We start from the raw sequence: 19,316 nt of genomic DNA, 5'->3' as shown, positions 1-19,316 counted from the left end.
TTTGCACTAAAGCAAATGCTTTGTCCCCTGAAAACACATTGGAACTAGTGCATACTGCTAACACTCAGATACAAATAACCAAATAGCAACCTCTACTCCATTTCAATAGACAAGGCTGTCAGGAAAGCACAAGTCATACAGCCAAGCAAGGAAATGGGAGGAACCCTTATGGTAATCACATCGGCCAATGTCTCATGGCTATGTTTTGATGTAAAGGATTGCAGTTTCAATCCATGAAGCAAAAGAAGTAAACACAATGCCCATAGATTTCACTGCACTGTAACCCACTAGTGCAGTGGTTCTCAACCTGGGGTCCCTAGATGTTTTTAGCCCCCAACTCCCAGAAATCCTAATAGCTGGTAAACTGGCTAGGATTTCTGGGAGTTGTAGGCCAAAAACATCTGGGGACCCCAGGTTGAGAACCACTGCACTAGCGGGAAGAGAGGAAATGTATTCATAATTCATTTTCTGCCCATGAAGGTAGAAAGCTGAGGCAGAAGCTGTGCACTCAGGTTCAGCTTCACCTGACCTGAGCATGGCACTCCATGAAAGAATCATAGAGTTGGAAAAGACCTCATGGGCCATCCAGTCCAACCCCCTGGCAAGAAGCAGGAAAATTGCATTCAAAGAACCCCCGACAGATGGCTATCCAGCCTCTGTTAGACAGGCGGGGAACCTGGGAATCAGTCATTCCACTATTCGCTCAGTTGTCTCCCTTGGAGTATGCATACTATAGTTATTTATTTTGCTTAGTTTGAAAATAGGAGTATTTGAAGCCCTGCTTAAATGAACCTGTAGAATTGCGATTGCTGCTAACTGTGCTCCTGGGGTTGATGGAGAGAAGGGTGTTTGGCATAGCAGCATATGCAGGCTGATGTTGGGTGCATTTTCATCAACCCGAGTGCCCTCATTCCTGTGAATAAATATCATTACAGGCACATGCCCAGATTGGTGGACAATTACAGTGTTTCAAATGACATTGTGGGTGTTGTTTATACACTGTTTATTGTATTTCCTGGTTTTGTGTGTTTTCTCCATTCATTCCTGCTTGGAAAACCTACAGTAGTGAATCCACTAGAACTGTATTGTAATTTTGGCACCCATACTACATCCTCTTGTGTATTAAACACATAGGACTTTTGGGATCATTTTTATAGTATTCTGAGAGCACAATTTCTGAAGAACTATCAGATTTAGAAATATCTTACCCCTGACAATACTTAATTTGTGAGGTGACAACGGTGGTTTGGGAACAGCGTCTTTCTTTTTTTTGGTTGCAACTCCTGTAACGCTTCTGTTTTTGAGAACATCGGTTCCCCAGATCATAACGGCTAAGTTTTTTGTATACTTTGAATCTCCTTGTGTTACTTGCAGCTGGTGCCACTTCTCCTCATCTACCCAGATGCCACTGCCAAGATGAACCTGAAATGTAAAATAAAATAGCAGTCAATTAGCAGTTGGCATATGCAATTGAAAAGTGATAATGAAGTGACCTGTTTCATCTTTCATAACACCATAACACTATCTTTACAAAGCACACACCTGCCTTTAATCCCTCCAGATTAAAAACATTACTATATGAGAATCAGCCTGAAACATAAATTATGTGAAAATTCCTGAAATGAAAGGAAATAAATGGAAATAAAATTGTTCCATAAATCAACTAAATTAACAAGTCATTCACATCACCATGAAAGCTCTCCTATAGTGAATACTGTCTAAGAAAGATGTATGCTCAGTTATCTTTGTCAAACAAAGGAGTTCTGAGCTACTTCCCGGATTCCCAAGACACGCATGTCTAAGAAGATATGCAAGTTCTCCCAAAGCTATGTACCGGTATTTTCCTTCCGGGTGTGGTTTGTGGGTGGATTTTGCTGAATAAGTGTCAAAACATCACCAAAGGCTCTGAGGTGTCAACTCAGGAAATATCTGTCAGAATCTTATAGGTATGACTCTTGATGTTACATGAGTGACATAAAATACACCATAATTCCACTTTATGTTTAGAAGTTGTCTCTTAGAATACCTTTCCATTCTCAAGAATATATTTGTCCATTACTGGAACAGCAGCTGGATAGTATGTTGATGTGTTTGCTTCTTCACTGAAAGTGGTCTGTACTTCAGACTCAGGCTCAATGGATTCTGGTGTTACTTTTTCAAGTTCTAGGGCTGGGCCTACAAAGGTTTTAAAAAGATGCAATATATTAAGAAGCATTAATATCAACATCTTAAATGGATTTTGCTGTCAATTGGTCAGATTACAACAGAATAAAAAAGGGATCTAACTTTTAAAAAACCCTACACCATGAGTAACAACAACCCCTATTGCTTTATTAGAGACATATATTTTCGTAATAGGTTCAATATACTATAACTTAACAGGAAAAATCTGAACACACTTCAGACTACAGAAGACAAATATGATAAATAATTGGCAAAGAACTGGAATTATAAGGGAACGGGAGAGTTGAATTGATTCAGCACAAATTCAATTACTGATTTCTTGGAAAGCTTGTCACAATACTGCTTTTATTTTATTTCTTAAAACATTTATTTCAGAGAGAGAGAAAACCAAGTACAAAGATATGTAAAGCTTGAAAAAGAAGAAAATAATGAACTGATCATAAGCCAAAAATACTTGGTAACACACTGTTAAGGCCAGCTGTGTGTCTGGCCTGGTTCAGTTACTGCTGGGAGCAGGTCTCCAGGAGAGGAGGAATCTTCTTGGTGTTGCAGCAAGCTTGGAAGGGCTGAATCTGACCACCTCTTCCTCAAAGAAAGTATCTCAGGCTTCCAAGATTATCGGTGAAGGCTTGCTGAAATGAGCTACAGCTGAGATCTCTTAATAAAAAGGGGTTGGAAGAGATGGATCTTTGATAGCAGATAACATTGTGCATTGGTATTCTTGTCCTGGATCTTGGTTCTGCTGAGTTATTATTATTATTATATTTATTTTATGCCCCACTTTATCTCCTCTAAAGAAGACTCAAAGCTGAGGGCTAGAATTCTGGACTCTGACCTTATTCCTGGAATCCTGTTCTAGATTATGCTGAATCTTGAATCCTTGATTTTGAATTCTGGACTAACTTCCTGGCTTTGATTTATGAACTTGAACTTCAGTTTGACCCCTGACTGCTCCTGGCTTGACTTCAGAACTCTGACTACTGCTTGTGATCTTGGATTCTTGAACATTGTTTAAAGAACTCTGATAAGTGAACTTGGAACATCTACTGGACTGTAGCTTTGGGATTTCTTAGTACTTGGCTTGTCTGCATTAATTGGACTTTTCAGCTTGGCATGTGTTCATCATTACTCCAGCTGTGTGCTGCAGTTCTTTTTTGTTGGCCAAACCTTTTTTGTTTAATAAACCTCAGCCCTTGATACCAGCCGAGTCCTGGCATACGACAAACAAAGTTACATCCTTGTAAGCAAGCTGACTTATTATACCTTGATTAATGCATGTTCAAATTCTTACCTGCTCTAAACCACAACATTAAACTATCCCAACCTATCCCAACTATTGATATTCTTAGAATAAATAAGTTATGTTTCTGGAATAGCCACTGTCTGATCACATCTACAACCCAAATGAATTTTACCAGCTTAAGATGTTATAATTTCTTACACAGTATCTTGAAATTGTAGAGAAACTATTTCCCAAAGGCCAACATATTCAAACCAACATTTGTCATGGTGGCACACAGCTGTTGTTTGGATCTTCTGTGCAGCTCACCATCTTTATACAGAGAACACTACCAAAATGATTGACATGAAATTGGGTAGAAGACCACTGAACAAAACAGCAGATAAGGAGAATTTGTATTGTCGAAGGCTTTCATGGTGAGAATCATTTGGTTGTAGGCTTGGGTAACTACGGAAAAATTTGGTTCTAAACTCCTTTCGTTTTTAGGGGGTTTTTGCATTTCGTTTTTTAAAAGAATTCCGAAATTTTTCTTTAAAAAAGTTCGAAATATACAAAATTTCGTAAAATTACGAAACAATTACAAAACAATTACGAATCGATTCGTTAATGGCGGACGCGATTGTGCAATATGCTAAATAACCCTCCAAATGGGACAGGGGGAACTTCTGAAGCTTCCCTCTCCCTCTGTTGTTGACTGTTGGTGTGATAATTTATTTTTTATCACTGATAAAACAAACAACAACCCTAAAACTTGCACCAGACATACGGAAATAATTACGAAACAATTACGAAACAATTACGAAATAAATTGAAAAAATTGTTTCGATTTTTAATTACTCCTGCATGGCTCAATATCGGATCGTAAGCTAATTTAAATACAAATTAATAACGAATTACGAAATTAACGAACAAAACCGCCCAAGCCTACTGGGTTGTTGTAGGTTTTTTCGGGCTACATGGCCATGGTCTAGAGGCATTCTCTCCTGACGTTTCGCTTGCATCTATGGCAAGCATCCTCAGAGGTAGTGAGGTCTGTTGGAACTAGGCAAAAGGGTTTATATATCTGTGGAATGACCAGGGTGAGACAAAGGACTCTTGTCTGCTGGAGCTAGGTGTGAATATTTCAACTGACCACCTTGATTAGCATACAATGGCCTGACTGTGCCTGGGGCAAACTTTTGTTGAGAGGTAATTAGATGCCTGCTTCCTCTCTGTTGTTGTGCTGTTGCAATTTTACAGTTTTTTTTAATACTGGTAGCCAGATTTTGTTCATTTTCATGGTTTCCTCCTTTCTGTTGAAATTGTCCACATGCTTGTGTATTTCAATCTCTTCTCTGTGTAGTCTGACTTGGTGGTTGTGAGAGTGGTCCAGCATTTCTGTGTTCTCAAATAAAATGCTGTGTCCAGGTTGGTTCATCAGGTGCTCTGCTATGGCTGATTTCTCTGGTTGAAGTAGTCTGCAGTGCCTTTCATGTTCCTTGATTTGTGTTTGGGCGCTGCATTTGGTGGTCCCTATGTAGACTTGTCCACAGCTGCATGGTACACAGTAGACTCCTGCAGAAGTGAGAGGATCCCTCTTGTCCTTTGCTGAACGTAGCATTTGTTGGATTTTCTTGGTGGGTCTGTAGATAGTTTGTATGTTGTGTTTCCTCATCAGCTTCCCTATGCGGTCAGTGGTTCCCTTGATGTATGGCAAGAACACTTTTCCTCTGGGTGGATCTTCATCTTTATTCTCGTGGCTTGTTATATATAATATATAAGGAGAATTTCTTTTTCAAATCTGATGAACTTGCGATAAAATGAAAAATTACTGGTCTAAGATTTATTTGTTCATTCCAAAAATTAAAACTACACATAGTAATGTTACTAGAAATATTTCTGCAGAGCATTATTGTTAAAGATTTAGATTGTAAATGACAACACCACCAAGATTATGCTTTACTCAAATTTGGAAATAGACTGAAGCACAGATGATGGAAGAATGGATTGTTCCACTTGCTGAGTTGACCCAAATGGACAAATTAATGTGGCTTCTAAACATACCAGTATGACGGATGAAAAATTTCTGAAGGCTGGAAAAATGCATAAATATTGCAAGAAAGACAAACTCTAATGACGTAATTAAGCTGTGGTAATGGCTTTTACCAACTTTAATGAGATTATGTATTAGATGTGTGTTGGTGAAATAAGAATACTTTTTCTTGTCTTTTTTCCTTCCCTCTCCTATATTTTTGAATGTATATTATTTTGTGGTAATATAAATTGCTGGTGTTAAATATAACAAGTAATTGAATATATTGGGGGAGAGGGCGTAAACTCCCTTCAATGTGCCTTTTTTACCCCTTCTATCAATAGCTTGAAACAACAGACTTTCTTACCACCTAAACAGAACTTTATAGAAACTACAGGGTGTGGCAGACATCAGCATTCCATCAAGATTGTAAAGGGAAGACTGTGGGTTTGGACTTTTACCTTCTACTGTAATAATGAGAAGCACAGAGACCAAGAATAATAAAAACCACAGTATTGTAAAGAAATTAGTCAGCACTTTGTTCTTTTGTACTGAAAATACAACAATCTTCCCAACATTCTGGGACTGGCATGCTTAACTAAAGCTGTGGTTTACCACCTAATTTAGGAAAACCTACAGGCCTCCCAAATGATGAGTCGATAGTTTCCTTAAAACTGAATTCAGGGAGGAAAATCACACACATGTTTTCTTAAGTATTTTCCCTAAATGGAAATCTGAAGTACATATAATGTTCAATTTCTCAAACACCTTGTTATTGTTCTGCACAATCAAGTAATTTCTGACTTAGAGACCATGAGGTTTTCTTAGCAATATTTGTTTGGATGGAGGTTGCCTCTGAAGCTGAGAGAATGTAACTTGCTCAATGTCACCTAGTAGATTTCCATGGCCAAGTGCAGACTTGAACTCTGGTCTCCAGAATCCTAGGCCCCTTCTACACTGTCATATAATCCAGATTATCAAAGCAGATAATCCACATTATTAAGTGGATAATTTGGATTTCATATGGCAATGCAGAAAGGTCCTAGTCTTAATCCTCAAACCACACCACCATGCTGACTCCCGATCTTTTTTAAGTAACTCATATAAAATAGTAAATGGTACTTTTGTATTTCTTAATTCTAAAATGTTTCTTTCTTTCTTAAAATAAAGGTGGTAACTATATCTGCTGCAAAGCACACCATTGAAAACATTTAAGTGCAACTACAGCAGAATAATGGCAGGAGTGCTGAGTTTCGAGTGGGGAAATCCAGGTTGAAATCACTCAAGTATAAAACTCTCTTGGTGGTCTTGGGCTAGTTATTTTCTTATCCTTGCTATCATGCAAAATCAAATGGAAGGTGACTACAATTGAGAAGTGATGAGTAAAGAAGAGTTATAAGATACATTGTGGTAAGATTTTGCCACCACTAACAAAAGACTGACCAATTTCTGCATTGTACTCCCAACTGAAATATCTGAACTTGTTATGCATTCTACAACAACTTATAATTCTAGGACAACATGAAATCTTTAGAACATGCCTTTATTCAGAATCCAACTGTTGTTGTTTAATCGTTCAGTTGCTTCCGACTCTTCGTGACCTCATGGACCAGCCCCATGCCAGAGCTACCTGTCAGCTGTTGCTATCCCCAGCTCCTTCAAGCCAGTCACTTCAAGGATACCATTCATCCATCTTGCCCTTGGTTGGCCCCTCTTCGTTTTTCCTTCCATTTTCCCGAGCATCATTATATTTTCCAAACTTTCCTGTCTTCTCATTATGTGGCCAAAGTACTTCAGGTTTGCCTCTAAATATCCCTCTTTCCAGTGAGAAGCCGGGCATTATTTCCTGGAGTATGAACTGGTTTGGTCTTCTTGCAGTCCAAGGCACTCTCAGAATTTTCCTCCAACACCAGTTTGAAAGTGTCTATCTTCCTTCGCTCAGCCATCCTTATGGTCCAGCTGTCACATCCATAGGTTACTACGGGGAATACCATTGCTTTAACTATCTTCGTTGCCAGTGTGATGTCTCTACTCTTCACTATTTTATCAAGATTGGTCATGGCGCTCCTCCCAAGAGGTAAACATCTTCTGATTTCCTGGCTGCAATCTGCCTCTGCAGTAATCTTCAAGCCTAGAAATACGAAGTCTGTCACTGCCAAATGTTTTCTCCCTCTAATTGCCAGTTATCAATAATCTGGTTGCCATAATCTTGATTTTTTTAATGTTTTACTGCAACCTAACTTTTGCACTTTCTTCTTTCACCTTGGTTATAAGGATCCAACTAGACATATTAAAATATATATCATTAGTACTATTATGCTATTTGAATCTGAGTTTCAAGAATTAGCCCTGACAACACTATTTCAAAATGATGTTTTAAAAGAAGAGCTTCTCTTCATTTTGTGTGAGAAAATAATTCTTAATAATGTATTCCCCTCCACCCATCCAGCTTCTTCTCCCACACACACATTTTCACCTCAAGACAAAGGATTAGAACTTGCATTTCTTCTACCTTGTGATTACCACAGCTTCTCTTTTTGGTGAACACAGGACAGGGCAAAATCAATGATAGACAGGAGCTTAAATGGGGAAGCAGGAACAAGAGGAATGGAACCACTTTCTTTTTTCTACCAACCTGGACTTAACTGTTTTTTTGGAAGCTAAGAGATCAATGCTGGGGATGGAGGGTTGAGGTGGGTCACCTCCAGGTCTGGGGAGAGAAGGCACACAGAATCAGTCATAGTCCTCAATTTCTTATCCAGCTCAGGCTTGTGTGCAGCAGGTTCCACAGTTATAGGAGTATGAAGGTGGGAACCCATATATGTTAGGTCATGGACAGCTGTCAGCATCGAGGTCTTAAGGACCTGGGACCTGGATCGATGCATGCATAGGATTATGGGCACTTTGTTAACTGCGTGCCTTGTGTCAACAGAAACCAATGACCTCAACAGCCAGGGGACCATAGAAGCTATGATGAGTCAGCAAACTTCTATGACATCTGGACCTTAGTGGGGAGTGAGAGAGGATACTTTGCAAAGACTGCAGTGGGATGGCACTTGATCAGAATCAACCATGTTTTGGCTTCTGCCTCCTAATGGCAGAGGGATAATGTTGATGTCCTAGATTGAGATTGTTAAGGGTCCTTTTTGACCATAGGCTATTGGGAAGTCTGGATTGGCTCTTCAGGAGGTTGTCCTTCAACAAGGATGCAAGGCTCCTGAGGCATTGGTATAGTCCCACACTCAAAGCACTCAGACTTGTCCTCGTTCTTCCTAGGACTGTCTGAATCAGCAGCCAGGGCCGAGGTGTTTTTTTGGTTTTTTGTTTTTGCAAAGAAGCTTCTGCCAACCATTGCCTTGAGCTTTTAAGATTTTTTTTGTATATGTGTCATCTGAGTGAGTGCATTTGGACATGGAAGTTGAAAGAGTAGGAGCCTCCGCCAATGTAGCATCAGATTTGGCCTTGGCAGACTTACAAAGTCTGTTGGATGGTACAGAGGGAGTTTCAGGAGTGGTAGAGATAGAGAAGGAAGGCCAACCTTGAAGGATGATGTAGAGGGCCACTTTTAGACAATGATCTCTGTTTTTTCCTCCGTGCTGTTGTGAAAGTCTGGCAAATCTTACAGGCCATGACCAGATTAAGCAGCAGGAATTGCCATCATTATTAGATATTTTGGTCTTACAGACTGCACATAACTTTAATGATGTGGTAATCATCATGGCATGCCTCCCACGATTCAGACAGATAGAAATTTTGAGAGGTCCACAGGAGTACAAAAAAAAGAAAAAACAAAAAACTAGCCAACTAACTGATTAGCTGAGCTGGAAGGGAACCCTGCTAGCGGAAAGGATCGAGTTCTAACTAAAGACTATCTAATCTAGTACTGAAAAGACTATCTGACTATAGAACTGAGGCAAAGGCGATGCCTGTCCATTATATATCATCGGGAAGGTGGATGGAGTTACCGTCAAAAAGTATCCTTTAGAACTCTAGAATGTTTCAAATTGTCAGCGCAATTAACCCAATTCTTCTCTCGTTTTTCTGTTTCAGACATGATGGGAATACTAAATGCTCCCATCGTTTCCAAAGAACCAGAGGGCTGTGGGAAGAAAAATGGCAAACTCGAAGTTTCATAGGAAGTCAATGTTGTAATGATGAAATCTTGGAGGATGAGAGCCGGACATTTCACAAAGCTGCCCGACATCTCGTTGTTATAGATAAGTAAGAAATGGTTGCTTTCCATTCAGCTAGCACACACTCTGACAAGCCAGGGCTCTCTTTATTTCCATTGCCTTGTGTTACTTGGGATATTCAATGGAAACATAACAGGATACTTCCATATGAAGGAATGTCCGTCCCTGCACCCTGAAAATTCAAGGAATATGCAAAATGTATTTCTGCTTCCCCTACATCATGGAAAACCAATACAGATCAACAAGATAAGAATAACAAATTTATTTGGGGAATGCACATGTTATCTCAGATCCAACATTTGAGATATCTTTTTTTGCGGCATTATTCCCCTTTTACTCTTGCTGATATTCTATAGGTTCATGCTTATGACATTGCATATGTTCCTAAAGTAGTATGTCTGGTAAGCTCTACAATAATAAGAACCCAGAGACCTACAAGGTTCTGTTATTAAGGAGTTAGTGACACAAAGCACTGTCTTCATTTATGTTGTAAATCTTGGGACAGTTTTTCATACCAAAACTAAAGCCTCTGTGAGCCAGAGAAACTTTTCAGTGATTTTATAAACTACTAACAGTTGTATTTATGGCACAGCATGTTGTGAATTAGATATGCATTTCCTTTACTGCCTTTTTACTAATTGGTGTTGTGTGCCTAATTTGCTATGCACCATGCTTACTTTTAAATTTTCTTTTTCTTTGTAGGTTTTATGCTTCAATAAGCAGGAAAGAAATTGTGCAGTTAGGGGAGGTTTCTAAAAGTCAACAGAAATGTGTTATCTAAACATAGCACATGCATGCAAAGAAGGAAAATCCCTCAATGAAAAATATTCTTTTTATTTGCATATGGTAAAGCATTCTGGTCTAGAAAGCAGAATTATAATCTTAAAAGAACTGTACTCCCTTCTTTTTTCTTCCATAGTTCTTTGCCCCAAGCTTCCTTCATATCACTGTTGCCCCTTTAAAGAACTGAGTAACAGTCTATATTAAAAAGAACACTTGATTACAATAAGGCAAGTTTCTGCATCACATATAATGTCCAAAAGAGAAAGAAAAAAGGTTAGCGTACATATGTTGAATTCTAAAATTCTAGGCCACTTCCATACTGGCTGTTATCATATAAAATGACAAACTAAGCTACTGTGGGAACTGTGGCTTATCATGGGCAACCAATGTGTTCATCCATACTGCTGGATCACTCCCACTTGCAAAGGAAAAGATGAAACAAAACAGATTTGCTCCATAGCTAATCATATCATATAAAATCAGGTCAGTCTAAAAATGTAAACATTCCTGAATCTTGAAGCAATGGAAAATAATGTTTTGGACCAGAAATCCTTAAAAAACAAATAAGTGTTTCTGCGGTTCTCTGAATTATCACGTACTGCAAACTAGGGCATTTCCATCCTGTTAATCCTGATTACAATCCTGATTACATTCTTATGAATACTGCAACATTCACATTTAACTCCAAAACTGATTTTTGTTGGATTTTGCAGCATTTTTTGTAGAGAAATCTTCAAAACACTCACCCATATCTAACCTATGTTAATTCTCTCTGATCGTACTGTTTCATTTCCAGTATCCCACCAAGATATACAGTAGGAGGAGTGTCCTTCCTTTTTAAAGTTAACAACTGAACACAGGGAATAAAGACAGCATAAAGTTTGTGGAATATTCTAGTGAATTTAACTTGATGACAAAAGTGTAATCCTTTTACTAAGTAGTCTAAAGATTGAATCAAATATCAACACAATCAGGATTCAATCAAATAGCAATACACAAGTTCTGAGCCACCCTTACTTGGAAATAAATAAACAAGAACTATTCAAAAATTTAAGCTAGTCTCTGCATGGCTGAAAGTATCTCCCTATGACAATTGACTCGGTTTACTTTCTTCAAGATTTCTCAGGGAGACCGAATTTTTTTAAAGGGTATCCTCTTGTACATATGCTCTTTCATTTCTGCATCTCTGTTGAACCTGGCAATTGGGGAAGAGGCAAAGCTGGAGATAAAGAAAGTAGTGATCTCTTTCACTTATATACTCTTCTCCCCTATCATAAGGAATCTCCCCTTCTTCCACTCCTACAAATAAAAAATACCTCATGAATTTGATGCCAGTTAATAATTTTGTTACTGTTAAATTCAGCAAAAGGAATTTTAGAAACTATATGAGATCTTGTGATGCAACTCGTAATGAAAAGAAATACAAAATTTCTTTTTATGTTAGGTTAAAAAGAAACAAATCATTTGGGGTGCTGTCATGGCCAAGTGTGAATTCCTATGAACACTACTATGATCCTTAAGGGGAAAATGTGCATCAAAAATATAGCTGATATGCAATTATTTTTATTTTAACGAGGAATTTAAAAGCCTTGCCACAAGCTTTGCAGTTAGTTTGCATTTGAACTTGATGCTGAATTATAACATGTATATGCATGACAAAGACACTGATGTACGAACTGTGTCTTGCTTGCAGGTATACTTCTGTTACATGTCGGACAATGGAAACTCTGATTGTATTAGTCATGTTAACTTAGTCACAGGTCATTTCCTAGAAAACTCTTTTTACACAGTCTCAAATTAACATTACCTTAAATTTTACACTTGACCATGACCCATTATCTGTTCAATGTGTAACAAATTGAAAGAAGCACTTCTTTTGATTTCGCACTTTTAAAGGCAAGGACTGCTGAACTTATAGCTAAATTCCCGACACTGCAAAGCTAATTTAGACATTTAAGCTGTACTAAATTATTTTGGAAGGAAAACTTAAGCCTGTCAGCAAACTATTAAGAGCCATTGCTCGGCCTGGGTTTTGCTTTGACATACGAGCAGTGTTTGAGTTAAGAGCCATTGCTCGGTCCATGTTTTGTTTTGACATACGAGCGGCATTTTGAGTAAAGGGCTAGCACCAGAGGAAATGTTAGCACAAGAGTACAAGGCTTTCTTTGAGCAACTTTGAGTTAGTTGATTTTGTGTGATTTTTATTCCTGGTATGTTTGGCTTTATGAAGAGAGGGAGGGAGGTTGGAATGAGTACAGTATGAAGACGATGTTTCTGCATCTTCACCTTGTGCTTTGTGATTCCTTGCCGCAACTCTGTGCTTCTACCATTGTGCCACAACTTCGAGCTTCTACTATTTTAAAGTTGACCTGTCTTTTTTATTCTTCCATGTAAATGTGCATTCATACATTATGTGATATTTATAAAGTACCTTTTCTTATTTAAAAACATGTAACAAAAAAAGTTGTGTGATCAGGGGGTTTGGGCAGCCGAAACAGTTAAATATCATTTCAGTGGGAAATCTGTTTTGATATAAGAGCAAATTGAGTTAAGAGCTCAATCATGGAACAAATTAAACTTTTAACTCAATGTATATAGGTCTGCAAACCTATGTAGACTTCTCCAGAAGCAAGTCCCAGTCCAAATAACAGAATCTCTTACTCAAGAGGGTTTTTTTTGTCCTATTGCCATTTAACAAATATCTGAGATCACTACGTACACTATAGTATTTGATATCACAGTGATGTGTCACTAAAGTGTCATGCTTTTAGGTACTTGATATGTAAGTCAACCTCAAGAACACATATATTTTGAGGTAAAATTATGGATTTTGATATGACTTGTGGATAAGTCAAGGGTCATTCTATGGAGAAGGATACACACCAATGCCGCCTCAGAGGGGCTAGTTGCCCCAGTCACAGTCATATACAAGACCTTCCACCACTCTACCCAGAAAAGGGGATGATTCCTTTTCTGATAAAAGTTAAGGTACAGTAATAAATCTTATTTTAAAAAAGCATCCCTCCTATGACTAGAGTGGCAAAAAAGTGAAAGCTAAAAGAACTACTAACCCACTTTCATTTTTCAGAGCACCTCTGAAAGAAGCAAGACAGAGCTGTCACTGCTGATGCCATTTTCCTACCCAGGTATTCAAATAGCTTAAGAAGTAGCACCATGGAGGAGAGGACAGGGAGGGTTGAGCTTCTTTTACATTCTCTTCAGGATAGAATAAACACTTATTTGTTACCACCCTATTCAGAGATGGGGATGGTTCCTTCCTTAGTAAGAGTTAAAGCCAAGCACTTGCACTGACTAATTGATTTTGGGGGTCAATTTTTGACAAAATTTCTTAGATGTAAACATGAGCATATACAGCACATTATATTATAGTAACATATAATATTAGGGGATGAGTACATCAAAAGTTCTTGTCCTCATTCATGGCATCCTGTGAACATAAATGGTCCTTTGAGGAAACCAATTCAATCTTAGTGTCACATAAAGCGTTTCCTCTTCCATCATTATCACCAATATCAGTGTAACAGTCTACCAGCTATCATCAAATTATGTGAAGTGTTCCAAGCAGTGTTGCTTTTTGCAACTCATATATTGTCAGTCAATTTGTGACTTTTCGCAGAGCACTTGTCACTATTGGAACTACTATTATAGTATTGCTATTATTTTAATAAAAATAAAATGAATCCAGAATTTTCATCACAGAAGGAAATGGCTAAGCAGTATGGCTAGTAACAACAGTGCTACTGTTGACCCTCAACTTTCATGGAAGTTAAGGGTGAAGAATTCCCATGAAAGTGAAAAAAAGTAAAAATGCCTCTACAGTGTGAATATGTTCCCTCAGCTGCTTACTCATTCTAGAGGAAAAGGGGAAGATGATAGGATGGAAGAGATAAAGGAAAACTGAAGCAAAGAGAAGCAGAGGAGCTCTTTTCTATTTACTGTTTTGCAACTTGCTCTTGAGTTCCACTGCCAGACCTATGGTCACAAGGGGACTTTCCCCATTTTCTCCCTCCCGCTTCCACCACTCACAAGCGCACATGGTGTAGAAAGAGCCCTAAGCATACCTGAAAGGCCGGTTACACTGGCCATTCACTCACCTCTCTCCTTCGCCCCCCGCCACTTCAAAGTGTATCTCCTTCTACCATGCAATCACAGTCACATGTTGGGGTGCAACATGTATGTGCTACCTCCCTATATGAAACAAGAGGAGGAGGAGGTGACGAGGGCTGATGGCAGGGATTGCATCAATGTGAAAGATTAAATCAAGGGAGCGGGTGGTGGAGATGATGAAGAGAAAGAGAGCATGTGTGCTTGTGAGGTGGGGAGCAGCACAGGACGAAAATGAGGAAAGCCCACTCATGACTGCAGGAAATTTGGAGCAGAAACATTTGTTCATTTTGTATTGTTTTATGGCTTTGAATGTTTGCCATCCTCTACTGGAAACTGCCCTGAGTCCCCTCAGGGAGATAAGGCAGGTTATAAATAAAATTATTATTTTCAATGGAGAAGTGCCTTCTCTTCCCGGCTACCCCCCTTCCCACTAAGTTTTCTACCTTCCATCTGTTCCTCCAACCCATCCAACCACCACATGAATGAGTGAGAGAGGGAATGCAGACCCAGCCACCCCACCAGTTTGGCTTCCTCCCAGCCACTATAGATTTGACCACTGGCTAAGCATGACTTGACCAACTACAGTTCATGATCAACCCTGTTTTTTTTTTAAGTCCTTATTGAAAATGGTGTAGCACCACAGTGGTGGTAGCAACAAATAATCAAATATGCAAAGGTTATATCCATGAATGTGGAGGACTGACTGCATTATTTCGTATAAAAATTCAGTCACGTTATACAAAAATTAAATTATTTTAAAACTTGTTCCTGCTTACCACATTCAAGCACTTACCACTGCCTAGTCTGAGAAGCAGTACATCTTGTAGCCGCCTGTTCAAGTCTCTGAGCTCCTTCATTTCTGACACTAATGTCCCATATTCTTTTAGCTTTTTCGCTTGCTGAACAAGCTGTCTTCTTGTTCTTTCAAGTTCTTGCTGAATGTGTCTCATTTCTTCCTGCTGTTGCTGATAGCTTCTCAGTAATTCTTCATAAAGAACTCGAGGAACTACCGCATCGTCCATATTGTTCATCCTTTCTGAAGGTTCAAAAAATGTTGCCTCAGGACTGGAATTGCTACTGAGACTCATTCCATTTTGTTTCTCAAGGCGTGCAACAACTGCTTCGATGCTTTTGTGCGTGCCTTCATTTTGTTTCCTCCCGTCATGTCTCTGTGTGTCACAACAAAACACTGTATTAATACACTGTAGCATATAGCATGCTATATGGGTCTACAATAATTAAAGCAGGGATCCTTTACAATCCTCCCAGGGGGATATATCCATCATATACAATATTTTTATTGCAGCAAGGAGTTTTCAAAAAACTCAAACACAAACATTCTACCCAACTATTATGCAAACATTCTACCTCATTGTGTAATATATGCCAAAACATAGCAATGCCATTTTAAAAAAAAAATCAATCTTTTGTCAGAGTGCATCTGGTTGTGATTTATATCTTTTGGCTTCTTATTTCATTATGTAATGATCTATACTGTGTATCTGAGGAAGTAGACTTAGTCCACAAAAGCTTATGCTGCCAACTTCATTCTCTCAGCTCACCTAGGGCAGGTCCACACATGACTTTAATCCGGCCCAATCAGGTTTCTTAATTTTGATTGGGCCCAGGTTAAAGTCCGCACACCTTCCCTCCAACATCCGTTCTTTCCTGGGGGGGGGGGGTCCAGACCCAAACAACCCCCATCCCAAAAAGCCTTAAAACTCAAAAATAACTTACTCAGCTGCCATTCCCCTTTCTCCGGAGCTCTCCTGGTGTGTAGAAATAATGCACCACAAGAAGGGGGAGGAGGAATTTTCCTCCTCCCCTCCCTTCTCATGGCGTGTCATTTCTATGTGTCAGTAGAACGGCCCAGCATACCTGTCCGAAGGTATCTCCTTCTATGTCCCACCTCGGAGTTTAAGAGCCGCCGCAAACTAGCCTCCTGCAGGAGCAAATTGTGCCAGCACGTCCCTGACGTCATGAGACTGCGCCTCTCTCCCCGCCACTTTCTCCGCCTCTTTCTCCGTGCCAGAGTGGTTTTTCCTTTGCTAGGGCAGCATTGCCAGCATACTCTCGTTGTTGGCAGAATTCAACAACGAGAGTATGCTGGCAATGCTGCCCTAGCAAAGGAAAAACCACTCTGGCACGGAGAAAGAGGCGGAGAAAGGGGCGGGGAGAGAGGCGGAGTCTCATGACGTCAGGGACATGCTGGCACAGTTTGCTCCCGCAGGAGGCTAGTTTGCGACGGGTCTAAGATCTTCTGGGGAGGCCCTGCTCTCGGCCCCGCCTTTATCACAAGTGAGGCTGGTAGGGACGAGGGACAGGGCCTTCTCAGTGGTGGCCCCTCACCTGTGGAACTCACTCCCCAGGGAAATTAGGTCATCAACATCCCTCCTCTCCTTCAGAAGGAAGCTGAAAACATGGATATGGGACCAGGCCTTTGGGTAATCTGGCAGACTGACAAGGTAATGACGACCAGAATGTGGAAAGGACTATGGTAATGCTGAATGGACTTACGGATTTTAGAACTCGGTGAACGTTGGCCACTGGATAGGCTTTTTAGTTGTTATTGTATTAATTGAATGTTTTAACTATTGTGGTTATTGTTGTTATGTATTTTATTGTTGAATTGTGGCATTGAATTGTGCCGGTTGTAAGCCACCCTGAGTCCCCCCTAGGGGGTTGAGTAAATAAATAAATAAATAGAGTTCTGGAGAAACGGGAATGGCAGCCGGGTAAGTTATTTTTGAGTTTTAAGGCTTAAAGGGGTTTTGGGAGGGGGTGGAGGCTGTTTTGAGGTTTTTGGGCACCAGGAGCCAAAAAACCACAAGACACCTGTGTGGATTGGGACTGGAAGTTGTGTGGGGTGATTCTCAGGCATAATCCACACAGCGCCCAGACCTGGAAAGACCCGGGTTTTACCAGGTGGCAAATTAATTTGGGACAAAGCATGGTTCTCCTGCTTTGTCTAAAATGAATTCATTTTTACATGAGGCGTCGTTTGGACACCCCAGGGAAAAACGCAGACACCGGCATGTTTTAGGCACTGTCTGGGTACACCCCTACACTCCCCTTTGCAAGATAATTCCACTTGGGAAACATAGGAGGAATTTGTAAATTTATTTCATTTCGTGTATATGTTGCCTTTCTCCTAGAGTGGGACCTGACATGGAAAGCTGTACACATATCCTTTCTTGGTTTGCTCTTTTCCATGGATTTCTAAGAATCTTCATAAAATAAAAATTCTTTGTGAAAATACTGTGTGTGCTTCAATTTGCTACAAAACAAGCAAGGAAAAGCACACCAACAAAAGATTTTGATCTCAAACTCAATTTCTGAAGATCAATAAGGAGCCCAAACGGATATAAAGTATCTTCTATGCAGTATAACATTTACTTGTGAAAGGACAAATGCTGTTCATATTTAATTGATACTCATGAGGGAGGGTAAGAAATAAATAAATACATTTAAGATCAGGGATTTATTCCAGTGCAGTTACAAGTCATTTACTATTTGCTAAAGCAAAATTACAAATGTATTAAAAGAAGGTTTTGCAATCAAGAAGAATAAATATAAAAGAATGCATTGATCTAATTAAATCACAAGAAATTTTTCCCTGAAACTATATAGCCTTGCACTGTATTCATACATTCTTTAAAGAGGTACAGCAAGAAAATTCAGTTGAAGATAATCCTATGCTTTAGAATAACCTTCATATTCTTTGAATAGTGCTCTGTAGTATCCTGGCAGAGCCCAATGAGTAGTCCCTTTACTCTTTTCCCTACAGAAACACACATTTTGCCTTGTTGATAATTCATTGAACCTGGCTAAGTGTTCATCACAGTATAAATCAACCCAATTGGGCTTTGGCACAGTTTGGTATAGTGCCATCAGCAAATAAAATGGTAAAATGGTGCTTCGGAGCAGCTGGTTATTCTCAAGCTATTCAAATATTTGGAAAAGAGTAAAAACCCACAATTCAGTAGGGGGAACATTATTTTCAATAGAAAGAATAAGGCCTCACTTTAGACATTCTTCTTCTAAACTATGTGGAATGGTAGTCTGAAATCTATGGGTAAAAATATCTCACTCAAAATAGTATACCATGTTGATGAAGACTCTTCAGTGACAGCCAGAACAAAGATGTGGCCATGGTAAATATGACATAATGATATTGCATGTGTATCTGCCTTGTCGATCGACTTCCTTTGAAATATATCCTACATACCTGGTATTGCAAAGGAAGGCAGATACACAAGCAATATATTTATGTCATATTTACCATGGCCACATCTTTGTTTTGGCTGTAACTGAAGAGTCTTGATCAACATGGTATTCTATTATGAGTGAGATATTTTTGCCCATGAGATTCAGACTACCTTTAGGGTATTTAGACCATCATCAATACAAGCTGTTGTATATCACTGTGCACCACCATTGGCAACTACAAGACATGAGACTACCCCCCCCCCCCCACCAGCTTCCCCAAAGGTAAAGAAGTGTTCAACTGGTGGCAAAAGTTTGGGGGGTGTTAGTATTTGAGATTTCCAAATAAAGGAGACTCAATCTGTACTCATAATCAAAGTTGGGTAAGATAATGTTTTTCATCAGAAAACCTACTTAACACAACAGCGACAAAGTTGAAAAATGCATAGCAGCTGACAAAAGGCTAGATTCTGAAAGCTTTTATGCATAGAGAAACAATATGGGGTAGTGATTTGAGCAATACAAGTGACCAGGATGAAATCCCAAGTCAGTTACAGAAACCCATTGGGTG

At 39.3% G+C, this 19,316-nt stretch overlaps 1 protein-coding gene across 6 annotated transcripts in view; it reads right to left on the bottom strand.

The window, feature by feature from the left end:
* The window catches only part of BEND5 (BEN domain containing 5), a 995,828-nt gene that overhangs the window by 410,270 nt on the left and 566,242 nt on the right, over positions 1-19,316 (bottom strand). For 5 of the 6 annotated variants that reach the window (XM_060773472.2, XM_060773473.2, XM_060773475.2 and 2 more), the window contains 3 exons: positions 15,333-15,708; positions 2,027-2,175; positions 1,209-1,422 (listed from right to left, as the gene is read on the bottom strand). The exons of the other annotated variant lie outside the window; for it this stretch is intronic. In XM_060773472.2, coding sequence (XP_060629455.1) covers positions 1,209-1,422; positions 2,027-2,175; positions 15,333-15,708 — 739 coding nt within the window. The remainder of the gene's footprint in view (positions 1-1,208; positions 1,423-2,026; positions 2,176-15,332; positions 15,709-19,316) is intronic. 6 annotated transcript variants of the gene reach the window in all.

Source organism: Anolis sagrei, chromosome 4 (assembly GCF_037176765.1).
Source record: "Anolis sagrei isolate rAnoSag1 chromosome 4, rAnoSag1.mat, whole genome shotgun sequence".
NCBI classification, from domain to species: domain Eukaryota; kingdom Metazoa; phylum Chordata; class Lepidosauria; order Squamata; family Dactyloidae; genus Anolis; species Anolis sagrei.
Note: the sequence above shows the minus strand (reverse complement) of the source record. Positions and strands in the feature narration are given on the sequence as shown.